The following is an 18,675-nucleotide window of genomic DNA, read 5'->3' as shown; positions in this document are numbered from 1 at the left end:
CTGACAAAGTACAGTCTATTTGACAAGAATTTTCATAATGTTGAAATGTTCTTAGTTATGTTCTTTTAATTTTCATCGATAAGGTCGATAAATAAAATTAACAAACAAAATCGCGGTGATTAACTCTTCATAAATTTAAACATAATATGAAGATGAAAAAGATTAGTTAATAACATTTGAAAATGATTTTTGTAATAAAAACGTCTTTCCAAAATAATGCAAGAGATAGCATTTTGGTGTCTATGTTTTAATGATTGATTTAGTAGAACTCGTACTTCAACTAGATTTTGTTTATCACCTCTCGTTTTGGTGATATGGAGTTTATAAAGAGTTTTTAAAAGAATCAGTTTTGAGTGAAATCAATCATTGATAATTGATGAATTTACAAGTTAACATGAAAATAAACTGATTCTGAACTTGTTGATTATATTTTATTCCATTAAGAAATACTACTTTCATGATGATGAATGATCTTAAAAAAATCTACAGTGTTTAATAATTCAAACACAAGAATTTCTGGCATTATTGACTAAAGAAAGTTTAAAAAATCAAAGATTTTATTTTATTGAAAAATTTGCTGAAGTCTGAAAAACGATTTGGTTTCTACTTTGAGAAATATCTTAAATCTTATGTAGTCATTACTTCTCTTAACATTCGTTAAAAGTCTATTATTTTACAAAATTGGCAACAGTAAATAAGCAGAAAACTTAAATTTAAAAAAAATCACAGAAGTCAACATTTTTTGCGTTCTTGAGGAAAGAAATGTGATATTAACCCTTATTTCGAATTTTTATTGTAATGTTTAAAAGTTTTGTCAGAAAAGTGCAGAATTTTCTTGAATAATGTTTAACCTATTTGAAAATAATTTAGGGCACCAACATAAGTCAAAATTAGCTCTTAAATTCTTTTCATTTAAAAAAGTTTTAATTCTGTGGCTATGTGAATTTATAAAAAACCCTTTTGAATGTGGAGTTGAACATTTAGATAATAAATAGAGGCTGAAATAGGGTTCTTGAAAAAATATTTCATATCAGCATAAAATTTGTATTGATTCAAACAATTTTTTGGATTTATGTGATAAATCATCAAAGTAATGGATGAATTTGATTAGACATACTTCTAAAAAAACAATATTTCACGACCATGATGCACACTACTTCTCCTCTTCCCTTATAAATTTCATTTAATTTAATTAGAGGTTTATATTTAAAAAAAAGTTAGAAATTAGAGAAGTTTAACAAACTTTCTTACATACTTATTTTGATATCCTTTTAAATAGCATATACATCCTTTTATAAAACAATCTGCGAATCTTTAATATTCACTGCGATCAATTGTTGACAAAAAGATAATTTTCGTCATTTGTATATTGAGCAGTTTAAAAATTATCAATCTAAGAACTCTTTAAAAAACCTTCCGAGATAAATGAAATTTTAAAAATGAAAAAATACACACATGTGAAAAAATCTCAAAATATCTACAATTTTTTAATATCACTGTCAAACTCTCACCAAAATTATAGTGATTCTCGTTTTCCATCAATACCTTTTGAATCCAAACATTTATTTGAGAATTTGTGAACAATTGCTATGAATTTGAAACTGAATGTTTTATTATTTTTCAGAATCGTTATTTTGCTGAATCGTGATTCGAAAAAACTAATTAATATAAACTCTTGTTTCGATTCTTCAATTTCTAAATATAAATTTAATTCTAAAAAAAAATCATTAAAATCAAATTCTTAGGTATGCAACTTTCGGAACTTTATTTTTATTTGTTTTCTCTTAATGCAGCTCTCATAGATTTTAAAATTTATTGTAACTGAATCGAAAGATACAGTTACAAATTTGAAACGAATGATTTTGTAAATAAGTGAAAAATTGTATTTTTGCTTCATGCATTTAATATTTTCAAATATAATGTATAATTTAAAATGAAAATAAAAAAGGGTTCATTTCTTATAGCTTATACTATTTTTCAATGAAAAGTCCTTGTTCTCGAGAAAATAGTCGAGTTATGACGGGATATTATTATCACTGGTTTTATCTCATCTGGGAAAAATTAATACATAGGCAAGTTTTTGGAGCATTTGTTTTAAAACCTGTTTTTGGAGGTATATTCCTGAACTCAATTTTTATCAGGTTTTGTTCATCACCTCTAATTTAAAAAGTAGTATTTTCAGTATTTTTGGATAATTGAATAGATATGATTGTATAAAAATCTATAAAAGATTCATATATGGTCAGCAATTTCGAATTCAACACTGTAGGTGCCATAACAAAAGTAATTTGGTGAAAATTGGTCTAGGGGATTGCAAGTTATAGCGATTTTTTTCCAATTTTAAGAAGTTAAGAAATTAATAAATTCTTTTATTTAACAATCACCCCCACGGAGTGGAAAATTTTGAAAATTCCATAGAACATCCACTAGGAAATGTTCGAGCTTTTCATAGAAATTCTAGCGTTTGCGAGTATTTTGTAACGGTTTTTTGCCGCTTGGGGGGGGGGGGGTGATCACCCCGATCACCCCTCCCATAGGACCGCGCCTGCTCTCAATCGACCATAATGTCAACAATGGAAGGTTTTCTGTGGAAAAATCTGTAATTTCGCATCATCTGGGTGAAATTCATCTTTCCATTCACCAGGAACGTCATGCAGCATAATTTATTATCTGATAAGAGTGCGTGATGTTGTGAAGGAATCTCAGATGTAAGTGAAGTATTTTGTTTGTTCTCAGTCGCAGATTTGTTTTATTTTTTTTGCGAAATTAATCGAGAGATGATCCTAAAAATTTTAAAGTGTGCTATAGGAAAAACATATGGTGCATTATGTTATATTTTTCAAATCAATAAAAAAAAATTATAAATGATTTTAAAAATTTGTCTTTTAATTATCCGCCAAACATATTCAAATCAAAAGGGTTTTATAAATGCTTCAAAGAAACTCATTAAGCCTGACTCAGTTTTGAAGGAAAGACTTACAGAATGTTATATAACTTTGTCGGTTTATAGAATACCATTCAAGCTTCATTTTCAAATTTCACACACTTTTATAAGACAAAAAGGTTATTTAAAAGAAAAATAGTTTTATTAGCAGTTTTCAGAAAGCAAAATCGTTTTTTAAGAGTTCAATTACGACTTTTATTAATTTCATATATTAGCGCCATTTGTTAGACAAATAATGGTGAATTTATAAATGACATCTTTCTATTTTAGAGATTAACCCTTATCCCCTAACCCACGCATTATAAATTTGGATATCCTTATTGCTGAGATAATGTTTTAAAATTTATTTACAAACCAAAAGATGATTCAATAGTTGAAAGCAATATTTATTCGATCTATTTAAGCGGTTTTTTATTGTTTAAAGAACGATTTACAGCAGGCCCACAATTTTTCCCAAACTTTCTCATACCCATTTGCGGTAAATTTGAAAGCGCAAGTAAATAAATAGCAGCTATTGAGCATTCCGGCTTAGAAAATAGCATTGAATTACCTAAAGAATTAGGATATCCTTTGTGCTTTGTTTTTTTCATTTTTGATTTGAATAAGATTCAATTGTTTTGTAAATTATTATTGAAACCCCAATTTCGGAGCAGAATTATTTGTAGATGAAAATAATATAATATATAGGTTTTATAAGCGAAATTCACACAGAACTCTGAAAGTTGATTTGGATTGGCAAGGTTTTATTATTTGCTCTGCAGAACCTACTGCAGAAGGGCCTTTTTGTGCTACTAAGCGTTGTATTGCAGTTTTATAGATCCTTACATAACCGGACGAGGTTTTATAGCTTTAATTTATAGTTGGTATGAAGTCCCTTATAAAACCTAAATTGTTACTTGGGTCTTTTTGAATAATTTTGAACTGACTTACAGAAAAAAGCATTGAAAAGAATTCTGATTTGATTCGTAACAGTAGAATCATTTATCCAAGTTTTTGTGATAGTCATAAGTCGAACAGTGGGTTTTCATATCATTTACCTTATTTATTGTATTGTTATTATTTTTAGCTGAATTTGAATTTCGAAACCCCAATTTTTTTTACATTTTGCCTATAATTGCATAACCACAGGGGCTAAGGAACATGACTTTCAATACTTTTTCGGTTGAGGTTTTAACACACACCAATCATTTTTTCCTTAATTTGGAAATATTTTAAGACTGTCCATGCAGTAATAAACCAACAGGTTGAAAATTTTCTCATAACGTTAAAGTTTTTCGTCGAACAAAAGTTGCTTCAAATCTTAAAACAAAGCTTCTGTGAATTTTTCAGCGACACAAATTGGGTTTTCGAGGATTTACTTTCCCACAAAGAATTGATGAAAACATGGAAAGGGAATTAAGTAATCCAATTCTCTAACTAACATGTTAATTTTATCTTCAACCAAATGTTTGAAAAATCTTAAGATGTTGCAATCTAACGCAACAAAAATGGTTGCAATCGGCCACTATTTGACGAAATGCCATGCTATGTAAATTGAGTGTTCCCGTCCAGGCGGTCGAACATTTCGACGGTTCTCAGTGATGAACCCTTAAAAATGAAAGCCCAATTTCGAAGCCTAATAACATTTTTTTATCTTAACTCAAGTCGATATGTCTTCGGTCTAAGGATGAAATATTCGTAATATTTTATTGTTTGAGAAAACCCATATTCAACAGAAAGCAGTTGAAGAGGACCAGAGTTGTTGATGAAAAACGGATTGACCTTGTTCTAGGACTAGGATCAATTTCAGCCTGCAGCGCATAACATTCCATAGGTTTGATATTTCCAATACAAATTTGGGGTTCCCATACAAATTTGGGTGCATTTGATGCCAGAAAGAGCAAAAGCTTCCGAAATTAAGCGATCCATTCTATTTTTCATTCCAAAATGTGAACAAAGTACAAACCTAACTTTTATTCCAGAAATGTTATACGATGTTACACTATTTTTTTTCTAATTTTTTTTTTATTTTTGTCTTTTTGTCTGCTTATTTGAAAGCTGTAACCGTAAGATGGAAAAAAAAAATCTCTGTAAACTGTAAATTCATATAACCTTTGCAAAAACATTTCATGCAATTACTAACAGCTCTAGCAAGCAAAGTCTGCCATTTTTAAATACTTTTCAATGAATTAAGATATTTGATTATGAAATGGTAATAACTTTTTTCCTGAAATTCCTAGCTGCATATCATGCAAGCGAAAAATTAAGCTCAAAAATAGTCAAAACCAAAAATCAAAGACCAACTTGATTTCAAGCTCATTTGAGTTTTCTAAATGATTTAATGTGCAAAAATTTCTTCTTCCCTACAAATTTACATACAAATTTGAAACGCGTTGCGCTAACTCAGGAATCAACCAAATCATCTAAAATTTTACACTGATGCATATTGGATCAAAAAAGTCAATTTTTGCAGCGGTCTAAGATAGATTCAAATTTAAAAGATGAGTGGATGAAGTAGTTGGCAAAATATCCAGCAGGTAAGATTAGCGGGAGTTACTAAGAAATGTTTTCGATTACTCATGGGTTATTTCATGCATCAGAATAATATTTTTCAGCTCGAACTGTATTAAAGAACTATTAAGATTTTAAGAAGAGAATGTTTATGGTTTTTTGTTCTAGAAGAAAATGTTTTGGTTTGATTGTTCTAGAAATTTTTCAATAGAAAGCTGTTTCAATAACTCGTTCAAACCAATCTGCAATTTCATAAACATGTTGCTACAAATAACTTTTTCCGTTTGCTTTGTTCAATTTTTCATTGAACGTTTATATTTACTCATTTCTCTCACTATAGCGGAACCTATTTGAAGTTTTACCGCATGTATGCAGACCTGTAAATTTAGAAAACATTCCCCCGAACAACATACACACATTCCATCAAAGGGCGCTACCCGTGGTTTTCTATTAGGAATTCCCCCAGTGATTGTTATTGCGAAGCAGCAGAAGTATAACAGCAGCAGCAGCAGCAGCAGTTTTGCGGCTTTCGGTGCATCGAAAAACGGAACCTTGCCAGTTGATTGCGAGTTTAATTAAAGTTTAAATGCAATATTTATTCGCTGGCTGGCTAGTGCTAGTGCTAGTTGAGGTTAGCCGATATGCAACTACCTTCCCACCTACACGTCCATAACTATTTACCCCGTTTTGGGTGCGGATAAGGATGTACTAGGACTAGGTTTAGGAGGTATTATGTCATGCGAACACCCCCACTCGGGCAAAGGATATTGCATATTTTATTTTGTTTGGCAGTGCGTGCGTAGGCTAATATTTGCAAACATGGTTCTCCCGCTGGTAATCACTCGTAATGTATAAATTTCATCCGGGATTCAACGGGAAAATATTGCCTCGTACGGTCATACAAAGAAGAAGCAGCAACAGTGCTGCCGAACTTTGAAAAATAAGTGTTGTTCAACTTTTAGCTGTATCTTACACAGAAAAAAAAGTATTTTGGCACATGTGCAATAACTGTCTATTGGATGGAGTCAAGTCTGAATATGAGAATTCCGGCAGCTTTGGCAACTATTTTTAGGAATCGAAGTCCAGAGCAAAGGTTGCCGGGGTGCCTGTCGTTGTGTCGAGTGTTAGTCGCGCCAAACACCGAAGGAACTAATTAATGTGTGACCAGATCAGGCTCAGTCTGGGAAATCTGTATCGATTTGGAGGTTTTTCCGAGGCTTACCTTTTTGTGCCAGTAGATGGTTGGCACTGGATTTCCGGAGGCTTTGCACTCGAGCGTCACCGTGCTGCCTTTCCGGGCTGTGATCTGCCGGTTTTGGGGCACCACTCGTATCGTCGGAGGCACTGTTGGATTTTACAGAGAAATGGATAAATTCAGCAGCATCAGTACCGTCCAACAATTATGGCGGCGAGTCGCCTTTACACCCTCCCTTCTAAATCCTCCCTGCTACTCACCTAGAATCTCCAACGTATGCACCTGATCTCGGCTCTCGTTATCGCCTATCTGGCAGATATAATCGCCGGCGTCCTGAATTTTAACGTTGGCTATCTGCAGATTGTAGCCCTCGATCAGCTTGAAGCGGGTATCACGTGTCACCATTAAATTAGCAGCCGTAAGCACCGATGTCCCCCGACGCCAGAGCAGCACATAGGAGCCTGCAGACGGAAAACAAAAACAAAAACAAGAGAAGCGCGCCCGAAGGCGGTGCCAATTAAAGCTAGCGAAACACCAAAACCATACAAGGGGAATTTATTCATGACCGTATGGATGAGTCAGTTGCTCGAGGCAACGATAACTAAACATTGTTCGTTGATGCAGATAGTTTTACAGACTTTGAAAGCTGGAGAGTTTCGAGCATAGCAATCAACCTACACTTTTCAAAATTATATCAAGCACATTAGAAACCGATGATTGTTTCCATTGTCGGTTTTAACAGCAAAAGTTTAGTCAAAATGCGCCAAAAACACTCATGTATTTCTAAATCAATTAGGAAAGCGGTAATTGTTATTAGATGTCAATAATTTTCCATATTTACTAAGACTTTAAATAATTTTCGTTGGATGATTTTTCGATATGATTACGTTATCTGTAGTTTTGCAGTTATCATCGACACATGGATATCGAATGAATTGGAATGGAAAGTTTCACTTCGATTCCCACCTAAGTAGTGGGTGTTAAATTTCAATTCTCCAATTATTTAAGTCTGTAGAGACCCAAATGGCAAAGCCAGGTTCAATGTAAAAAAAATTAAATAAATGACAACAATAAACACGATTTGTTGTTGAGAGCATTCGTTACGAAAATTGACACAAAGGAAATGTCACATATAGGAACAGAACCCATGTTATCTAGTTTACACATTTTTGCATTCATACTCTTTTTATCAAGTTGTTTCTAGCTGATAAAATTCACATTTGTAAAGACGCTTACCTATTTACTAGAAAATATTGAAAATGTTAAAATATTTTGAATATTTGTTAATCTTTAACAACGCTCATAACAATTTCCGTTCCCTTGAAAAAGAAAAAAAACAGGTCGAAACGTCGGGTATTTCAAAAACAATTGTTGTTTGTTGTGCATCCAAGACCAAAAACAGCCAAATTCAAATTTCTATGAAGCAGATTTCAAACGGATGGAATATAACAGTTTTTTTTCGAAAGCAGAAGCAAAAGTTTTTATAGCTTACTCATAAAACCGCTGCTATTTGACCCTATTTCTACATCTACATGTGATTCTACATGTAAAAGAAGCGACGTCTGAAACAAAAAATTCCAATCCATACAAAAGAACTGCCCAAATGGATTCCAACGGATCCAAGCTTTTGTCGTGTAGCTTTTAGCTTTCTAATTGAAAACTCAACCAATACGAGTATTGTGATTGTTGTTGTAGTTCAAGCTAATAAATTTTAAGCTCTTCATATGAATTTATGATTAGGAGCAATTTTTATCACTTTGGTTCATGTTAGTAGTTAGTTGTTTGTTAATAAAACTAAAGTCATTCATACCGTTTTTTGTGATCCACTGGGCATCAAATTCAATTTTTTGTTGTTGGATTTACTGAGCATTCACTTCAGAGCTTGAACATTGAGCCACAAAACAGTGCTGAGGATTTTTTTGTCCAAGCTTTCGGCGAAGTGGCCAGATATTTTATTTTAAGAGGGATCAGATGTCGCTTCTCTTATATGCAGGTTCACTAGGGGAAAGGTTTCCTAAATGAGCCTATCGGGTGAAATGCGCCTACGGCCGTTTGACGAAATGGCTGACAAGACAACATATGTACCTAATCAATGTATTTTGAGGGCGATACGCTTTGAATATAAGGCAAGAAATAATTTTATGAATAAACCAACTCTAAAAATTTAAAAATTTATTTAAGGTTTTGGTTAATACTTACGGTTTCGGCAGAGGAAATCTGCCGCTCCGTCGGCGAAACCAAAACAGTTTGTTTTGGTTCCGCATGCTTTGAGTCAATTCGCAATTGAAACAATAGCGGTGATGATTGATGATGACAGCTGATGATGGTAAACACGGTACAAATGTTTACATCATCACACTGTGAAGCCAAACAACTCAACTTAGGTTTGTGGTAACACAACAGTGTTGCCAATTATTCTGGGTAAGAATATCAAAGTACTCATTGAGAAATGAGTACTTTCCCGGTTAGGGAATATAAGAAGTGGAAAGTGACAATTAGCTATCGCTAATTAATATAGTTGTATTCTACTGACCTCACAGACGAAACATGAATAAAGATAACTCTATTCCACCACTGCAACCTGCGTTTTCAACAGTTTTGATACCTTTTGATGTAATATTTTGACTGTTAAAAATTATACAGAAAGAAGCTTAAAACAAAAAGTTTGGAAGTTTTTGTTTTTTATTCAAATGCATTTTGAAAGTAAAACGAATTTAAACTTTAATGATGGTTTCATAATGATTGGAAAGTGGAATAAGACAGTGTTTTTAAAAGCCCCCATAATGTTTGTCAAATGCCGCTTAAGAATAGCAGATAACCCTAATTTTTGTTTTATTCTATCAAATTAAATAAAAGAAATACATTTTTATAAAACTTCTGCTTTATCGTATAAAAGTTATCAGTTTATACGGAAATATTGCCAAAAAACAGAAACTTTGCCTAAAACATTAATAGGCGTTTTCAGCCCACACGGTTTGAGGATCGACAACTTTGACAACAGTTCTAATAAAATCAATTTTTCAAAAACTGAAGGAGATTTCAACTTAAAAATTTCTACAATGTGTAGAAAACAGACGTCCGCACATATGTATACAGTTTTTTTTTTACATATATTCGATGTAATATTTGATTAAAACATTTTTCTGCTTAATAGGCGCATAAAGCCCGCTTCTCCGCTACATTTCATGTAACAAACTACATTGTGTGAAAGTAGTCCATCCATCAGTTTAAAAACAGCAAGAAGAGAAAAAAAATCGGTCGAAGAATTTTATCGGCTACGATTCAGTACTGAGTTGCTTGAATGAATTTTGGTAAGTTACTGGCATTTTCAACCGAAAAATGATAATTTTTGGTTATTTTTAAATTTATATCTTCTAGATCCTTTTTGGGGCATCTACCATCATCCGCGTGGAGCGACAATTCCTGGAATATACAATTTTTGAAAATTATACTCCTACCAGCAGATGCGCAGCATATTCTGATGTTGAACGTGGGACCAATAAAAATACTTTAAAAAAAACAAATGTCTTGGTTTCGAATCATAAATCAAAGTTGTGAAGTCCCTGAGCCAACTTTTCTCCAATTTGATCTCATTGTACTTAGTTTGAGAGATATTTTTAAAAATGTCAAAATTAAAGAAAAAATTTCAACTTTTTTAACCCATTTTCATTTTTCGATATTCTTAGATACAACTTCAATCTACGAATCTATAATTTTCCGTGCGAGATACCTTTGTTTTTTTGTATACCAATAAGTTAAAAAAAACCGACTAATGAGCTCACTAAGGAATTATCATTTTATAAATGAAAACAATATACTTGTTGTTGAATAGAAGAAAATGGATAAAAAATTTTAACTATCTTGTTTTCTTAAGCTTCTTAATATCAATGAAAGGTATTCCCAACGAAATTTTAATGATTCTCAGTTTGCAACTATATATTAGAAATGTTTGAGCCGAGTTTTTGGTTATAATTACTATGAACTAAAAACTGTTTTTGAAAAACTGATATGTTTTTTTTATAATTGAGTCATATTTTTTAGAATAGTGATTTGCAAATGTCATGTTTTTATTGAACAATTCTTAATTTCATTTCGCATTGTGAATTGTGGAATTGTGAATTGTGGTTCTAAATTTAAATTAAATTCCTAAATAAAACTATTAAATTTCTTTGAGTAAAAACTTGATTTAATTCATATTTATAAAAACGATGTTCCAAAAATAATTTAAATAATATGAAATGAAAGATTAATTTCTGATAGCATCATGCAACAAAAAACACATTGGTACACAACATTTAAGGGTTGATTTAGACTGATTTGGGAGTGTTGAACAATTTGTGCGTTTCTTTAATATAAAATGGTTACAAAGACATTCCGAATAAATAAAAAATTTCGATGACTGCGAGTTATTTCGAGTTCTGAGAAAAAGTAACAAAAGTTTTATTCTTATTTTTTTAACAGTTCTACAAAGATACAGGAATTTGACCAAATTTAAAAAAGATATTTTATTCCAAAATGAATTCAGTCTTTTTCATAGATGTTAATAAATAAAAATCTTTAAAATCAGAAAAATTAAAACGCCGTTTGAAATGAAATCGTTTTAATTAATTTTAAATTGAATCTTTAAAAAAAAATCGAATTATATTTTTTTTTCTTTGAAATTAGAAAATTTTTACAAATTTTTTATCTTTCATGACATAATGTATAATTAACAGATTTTAAATAATTTTATTTCATGTTTTTTTATAATTTCATTCATCTTCAATTAAGTAAAAATTTCAAAATTTTTAAGGTAGAAGAGCCACAGCACCAAAACAAGCAGCGAGAGACAAAATCTGAGGAATATTTGAATTCATTTTGAATTTTCTCCAAAATAGCTGTTCACTGGTGTAGATTGTTGATACTATTCTTGTTGGCAAAACAAGAAAACTTGAATGTAAATCTTTTATTTATCTTTTCCGAAGATTGCAAGTGTCTTAGACATCTGAGAAAAAAGTTATAAAAATTTTCTTATTGTTTATTTTTCCCAATGTTGCAAAATACGAGAATTTGGACGTAATTTTTAAGAAATTTTAAATCCAATTGAATCTTAGATATTTCTTAAAGCAAAAGTAAAACCGTTTCGCAGTTTTCAACAAAGTTCTTGAATGAATTCAAATTTTTGATATTGATTTGACTCTTAGACTTTCTTGAGTGATGTCAGAAAAAGTTATAATACTGTCTAAGAATTGTTTTTTTTTATTTTCAAAACGTTGTATATTTGTAATTTAAATATGTAATGGCTAAATGGCTTAATCTGAATCCTTGATTTTCATAAAGTTTTGTTGGTTCATCAAATATAAACGATCGATTATGCTCAAAATCGATAATTATCCAAATTTCCACACGCCAAAAATCTTTCAAAAACAGTTAATATAATATTGGCACCAAAAGTGTTGTTCCCTAGTGTTTGTTTATCGAGTAATAAATTGTTAATAACAAAATGAAATCCGTAATCTATTGATATTTCTTTTAGTTTTGTACGCTATTTACATTAACTGTTAACACGATTCACTGAAAAAGTGCTCAGTGACGTCACCGCGGTGAGTGTCTTTGACAAAAATGATAATGGAAGATTGAAAGAAATCGAATAGTTTGTGAAAAATGTCAGCTAAGGCTTTTGTGCTGTACACATGCATTAACTACTTGTGTGATTCTCAAGTTTAAAGCATCTTTTTAATTGAAATTAGCTATTCAGTTTCTGACTAAATCGGGACCTGCAATTAAAAATGAATCTAGAAATTTTGCATTAAAATTTATTTAATAGTCTAATCACAAAGGTAATCATCACGTCAGAAATTCATTGTCCATGTGATTTTCTATCTAAAATGACAATTGACAGTCAAGTCTTAATTTAACCATCATTCTGGTTTTTTTTTCATTAAAAAGATCGTATGTAAGGTAGAATACAAGAAATATAAAACAAATCTAAAGGCGGGGTTTAGATAATTAACAACAAATTGACAATTATGTTAAATGTGGTTATCTATATATATAAAAATGAATTTCTGTCTGTCTGTCTGTCTGTCTGTCTGTCTGTCTGTCTGTTCCCTATAGACTCGGAAACTACTGAGCCGATTTGCGTGAAACTTGGCAGGTGGAGTTATTGGAGGCCGGGAAAGGTTTCTATTATGGTTTAAGACCCCTCCCTCTTTCATGAAGGGAGGGAGGGGCCTAACAAACAAAAGACAATTTTTTCCATAACTCGAGAACCAATCAAGTAAATGGTATCATATTTGGCATGGGGTGGTATTTGGGAACGAGGAATATTTCTAGGATTATCAGGTATTTCCTCCCTCCTCTCAGTGAGGTGATAGGAAGCGGGGAGGGGGGCTATCTTACAATTTTTTATATAACTCAAAAACTAATCCAGATATTGGAACCAAATTTGGCATGGGAAGGTATTTGGATACAAAAAATGTTTCAATGATTATTTGAGACCCCTCCCTCTTTCCAATAGGGACTTAACACAAAAACTAATCAAGCAAATGGAACCAAACTTGGCATGGGCGGGTATTTGGGAACGTGACATGTTCTAATGATTGTTTGAGACCCCTTCCTTCTTCCAGTGGGGAGAAAGGAAGGCGGGATGGGAGTTTCATACAATTTTTACAGCATAACTCGAGAACTACAACATCAAATGGAACCTAATTTGGCATGGAACGAAATTTGGGTACGAGAATTGCTTCTATGAATATTTGGTATCTCTCACTCCTTCAAAGAGGTGGATGAAAAGGGGAAGGGGAAGGGTCTCCCTTACAATTTTGAGTATAACTAGGGGAGCTGATCGAGCAAATGGAACCATATTTGGCGTATTTGGATACGAGAAATGTTTCTATGATAAATTGAAGCCCTATTTTTTTTTTCAGCGGAACGATATAAAGGGGGAAACGGGGGCTTTCATACAAATTTTTTGCATAATTGAGAATTAATCGAGCGAATGAAACCAAATTTGGCATCAAAAAGTACTTGAGTACGAAAAATACTTCTATGAATATTAAATTCTCACCCCTCCATTCAATGGGGAGAATGGAAGGGGGATGGTACTCTCTTTCAACTGAATCAAAGCAATCGAAAGATTCCTTTTAATTCAACCACGGTGAATGAAAAGTTCATATACCAGTATTTCGATAGCAACTTACTACCTTCTTCAGTGAACGTTTTCGATTGAAATCGATCAATCGATCAATCGAAAACGTTCTGGGAACATTCAAGTCTTCTAAGCCAGGGGGTATGAGATCGAATCCCGGTCACGGCATACATAGTACACTTTCGGTGGGTTGGTGGTTTTAGCATTTGTTAGATGCTAGCCATCATATCCTCGAAAGATGTACGCTTAGAGTTAAGAAAAAAAAAAAAGGAATCTCTTCGAGGAAACAGCAAGTTTCATTGAGATCCTGTATGTGTTTGTGTTCGTTTTTTTAACATAGGAAGAGAAGAGGAAAGCTTACGTTTAACTTTTTTTTAAAAATCCGAGAAATGTGCAAAACTTAACATGGAAAATGATTCTGATGTGATTCTTTGATCATTTGACACACCCTCTTCCTTCCAGTGAGTATGTACATAGGTAAAGGGAGGTGGGCCTAATGAAATTTTGAACAACAAAGCAACGAAACAAATATGGCATATAAAGGTTTTTGGAAATGAGATATATTTCCACGATTGTTATAGATCCTTACGATTTACAATGTAGAGAGTAAAAGAAAGGAGGGGGCTCCATATACATTTTGTTGTAAAGCTAATAAACTTTATTTGATATAAGAGGATTCTTGGTTAGAAAAAATATGGGTATGGTTATTAAACAACACGACCTCCATTCAACAGGGGGTGGTGGGAAGGGCAGAGGGGTCTCTTATCAGTTTTTTTGCATAAATTTAGAAAATATCCACCAAAAACAACCATTTTTTATAAGTTAGATTTTTTGCGTACGATTGATTTGAAACCCTCATATTTCAGGGCGAAGCTTGGAAAAAAAGATTAAATTATCGGAACTTTAGCACAAATTTATAGATAAAAATTCAGAAAATTAGTTTAAGTCATCTTTGTATTGCAATTCAAAACTCCAGCTGCAGCTCTCATTTTATATGGTTAATTTTGAATTATGTTATAATGGGCCAACAAAACAATAAAAATTTTAATAATTTGTAATCAATAATATATCATTTGATTTGGAAAGGTGTAGCAAAGCACACCGGGTCAGCTAGTGCATAATAAATAAAAATATTAATTTTTTTTCCTTAACGATAAAGAAATTCGTAGAACTAAAGTGGTATGTATTCATATGGCTATGAATTTATTAGCAAAAACAATGGGTTTCAGTTGTTTAACATGAAATAATAGTGAAAATAAATAATAAGTTTAAAAAAAGTTAATTTGATAGATCTACAATCTTTGTAAAAGTCGCGGAATACATTAAACTCTTATAATATTTAAGATATAACTAAATTTGTTAGAATATGTCGCCGGAATTTTTCTAGCACGCGTACGGGCTTAGCAAATCCCGGCTATTTGAACTAAAAACCCAACAAAATCCGAGCAGATGATTTCAAAATTTTCAACCCAGAATCCACGTATTATTCAGGAACAATTTGGCAAAAACCCATAAATTTAAGAAAAAAAAACAAGAAGATACAAGAATCGTTATACTTTTATCCTAACAAAACAGCAGATTTTTAATTGTTGTTCAGCTTCTATGAAATTGTTCATGTTTATTTTGACAAAACTTTAAAAAAAAATTTTTTTGATAGCAAAAATAAAAATTTATATTTACCCGGTTTGAGTTTTTGTTTTTTAAAACGTAAAGTGAAAAAAATCCGGCCAAAATCCGAGCATTCTTCCTCAAAATCCAGGCAACCAGGTAGGAACGTTCCTAAACTTCATTTTAAATGTCCGGACAAGTCCGGATAAAACCAGGCAACCTGGTCAGCTTAAATGAAGAGGTTCTAACCCCATCTGTTTATAGAGGCAGTGGAAAAACATTGAAATGCTAAGTTTCTGTATTTGTCAAAATCTTCAGAGTTCACCAGAAGTCAAACTAAAAGCAAAAGGCTTTTATTTCAAATTCCAATTTGTCGTATTCTTGTTCTTCAACAAGATTTTAAACAATTGAATTTGAATTCTTGTTTATACACTGGATATACCAACTCAAATCTGAAATGTTATGAAAACCAACCATAATTCACCAAATTACTCTTAACATAAATTTAAACCAACTTTTAGAATTTAGAAATAAAGTGACTCAAAATGAATTGATTCTTGTCCATTTATATCCAGTTTTCAGTAATTTGCCGTTTTTGTTTTAAAACTAGCACGGTAAAACCTCACCAAATTATCACCTTATCCCAATACCTTTCCAGCCAGACTTGATTTGTAGATCTGAAAGGGTTTGCTCATTGATTATCAAGTTTGTATGGCAAAATTATATTTATAGTTTTTTGATTTTGTGCACAGCTAATAAGTGCAAACAAGTCTTTTTTATACCTTTTATATACAAATTCAAAAAGTAGTTATTAAGGGGAATAGAAAGGTATCTCCAAACTTAAGAATAAGCTATATGAATTTTCTTCATCTTTTGAAGGAATGTACTAATCTTTACACTTTAACTTAAAATTCTTAATAATACTCTTCAACCAATATTATGCTGAGTTTTAAAATATGAGTGGATTTGAGTTTCGAAACAGCGATAGGGAGCCAATTATTGATTACTTAAATTGGAATTGAAATATTTAAAATTCAATGTTTCTTTTTTTCTAAACTTTACGTAATAATACAAAGATCAATCGATTTGAAACGCCTAATCTAAAACAATATTGACATTTACGGCTTATTTTGTTTCATTTGAAGGCCTTGATAGAATTCGTCGAAATTTGTTCTAGTTACAGAAAATTGATATTATGTATTCTAAACGCACATAAATTAGACTTAAAAAGTGATATGGTTGGCTTTTTATATCACTTCGTTACGCTAATTTGATCAAACAAAACAATCCATTCCATGAAATCAAGATGTGCAGATATTTTTACAAAACAGATGCTACCTGTGCCGAGAAAACATAACACACAACTTTTCCAGCTATCAAAGCATCGAGCAAATATTTTTCCAATTTCCATTGGGCCGTTTTTCCTGGGATAATAAAAATTTCCAATATCTGTTTCGTTCGACTGAATGCAGGCCAGGTCCCATTCCCATGGTTCTGCTGCTACCGGATGCACGATACCTACCCAGATCCTTCACTTTGCAGGGCAGCTCGATCGAATCGCCGATGACGGCCTTGTAAAGATGGCCTCGTGTCATAAATTTCGGCGCCACGGTCGGTGCGTCTACGTCGATTGTCGAAATGAACGGCTCCGGTCGACCGTTGCATAATTCTGCGAAAAGAGAGAGAGGGGAGGAGAAATTCAGAATGAGTGAGTGGGCGGAGGTGGTTTGGGAAAAGTTTGCGAAATACATGGATTCAAATCAATGATCTAAATTGCTTTTGCGGCGATGATGCTGTCATGCTCTAGCGGTTGCCAGAGAAACTGACAACTGGTGGATGTTGAACAGATCTAATGGTTTTAGTTTTTCCCCATTCATTCGGCAATTGAACAAGCTGATTTCCATCTAAAAGTCTACTATCAATATTCATTAGCGATTGGGTTGAGCTCTATGTAAATGTATGATGATACCACAATCCTTTAAGTTACGATTAGATACTAGCTTTACTCAATGGATTGTGCTAATTTATCGTTCTCGCAACAAAGAGCAGAGAAAACTCATTTGTCGAGCGATAATTAGTATCTTCAATTAATTGGAAACGATTGATGGTACGGCGAGCTTTCATCGAAAGGGTAATTGCGTTCATCTTGATGATTTGCATTGCAAATCGAATCGTTCGTTCCCTTGAAAGACGTTCTAGTAGCTAATACTCATCAGCCAAACTCGAACTCATATTACTCGTACAAGAATTCCCATCGCAACCACAGCTGAAAGATGGATGTCACACCTTTTCATCGAATTCATCGGGTCTGTCATCGAATCGACGGAGTGCACACACATATCAGAACCAGAACACTCTCTAGCTAGATTGAAAGATGCGGTGCTTTACCCAATAAAGCATTCATCCCGTGCATCGAAATAATTTCGTTTGGGAAAAGCGTATTTCCTAGGTTTCTGCCTTCAACTGGAGTCTGAAGCAATCACATGGTAAACGCATTTTCAATGTTCAGCCAGCCATTTGAGGAGAAACAACGACGTACGCAGCTAAAGACAGCCCAGATCGGTCCGGAACAGAACCTGACAGCTGACCGCATTCCCACGACTGACGGTTGTTGTGGCCACAATCTGTCGTGAAAGAGAAATATTCTCTGCGCGGTGCAGTTTTCATTAAATCCTCTAATAAACTACGGGAGGGACTCCATTGGATAATGTTATTTCGTTTTAGCTAAATAAATCCAAAATTATAAAAAAACAGATAAATTTCAGTTTTCAAAAAGTAAAGGCATGCAACGGGATTATAAAAAAATTGAAAAAAGTGGATTTTTTTTATGATTTAAAAACCATGAATTACTGTGTTTTTTGTGGAAACTCAAACCAAATATTTGATCAATGACCCCCATACAAGATTTTCTTTTGGAAATTTTCTGTTTACAATCTTTGACAAAAAAATTTGTTAGGTATTTGAGCGTTCTTTGATTTTAATAATTAAAAAAAATAATGTTATGTATTTTATGTATGTTGTATGTTGGTTATCCACCATGGGTGCACGGATTCACCGCAGTTTCTGCCAAAGTATGGGTTCACATGCATTCCTTAGATTGTTAGGTTCGACAAATCTCCAATGCAGCGCGCCACCATACCCGGACCCCATGGCTTCGTATGAACTGTTATGTGGTGAATGTATTGCGTGTGTTGATGTAGGTGTATATTTTGGAAGAACGAATCAATCAGGTGGGCTAGTTTACTTACAGGTATTCCGGCATCCGTGTATATACCTGGCCAGCTGGCAACTGATTGAATATTCCAATTA

At 32.8% G+C, this 18,675-nt stretch overlaps 1 protein-coding gene across 1 annotated transcript in view; it reads right to left on the bottom strand.

Annotated features, from left to right (window-relative positions):
• The window catches only part of LOC129743450 (hemicentin-2-like), a 410,268-nt gene that overhangs the window by 119,602 nt on the left and 271,991 nt on the right, over window positions 1–18,675 (bottom strand). Inside the window, exons 3-5 of the mRNA XM_055735485.1 lie at window positions 16,889–17,035; window positions 6,890–7,090; window positions 6,657–6,778 (exon numbers count right to left, since the gene is read on the bottom strand). Coding sequence (XP_055591460.1) covers window positions 6,657–6,778; window positions 6,890–7,090; window positions 16,889–17,035 — 470 coding nt within the window. The remainder of the gene's footprint in view (window positions 1–6,656; window positions 6,779–6,889; window positions 7,091–16,888; window positions 17,036–18,675) is intronic.

This window comes from Uranotaenia lowii, chromosome 2 (genome assembly GCF_029784155.1).
Source record: "Uranotaenia lowii strain MFRU-FL chromosome 2, ASM2978415v1, whole genome shotgun sequence".
Lineage (NCBI taxonomy): Eukaryota > Metazoa > Arthropoda > Insecta > Diptera > Culicidae > Uranotaenia > Uranotaenia lowii.
This window is presented reverse-complemented; position numbering and strand designations above follow the sequence as displayed.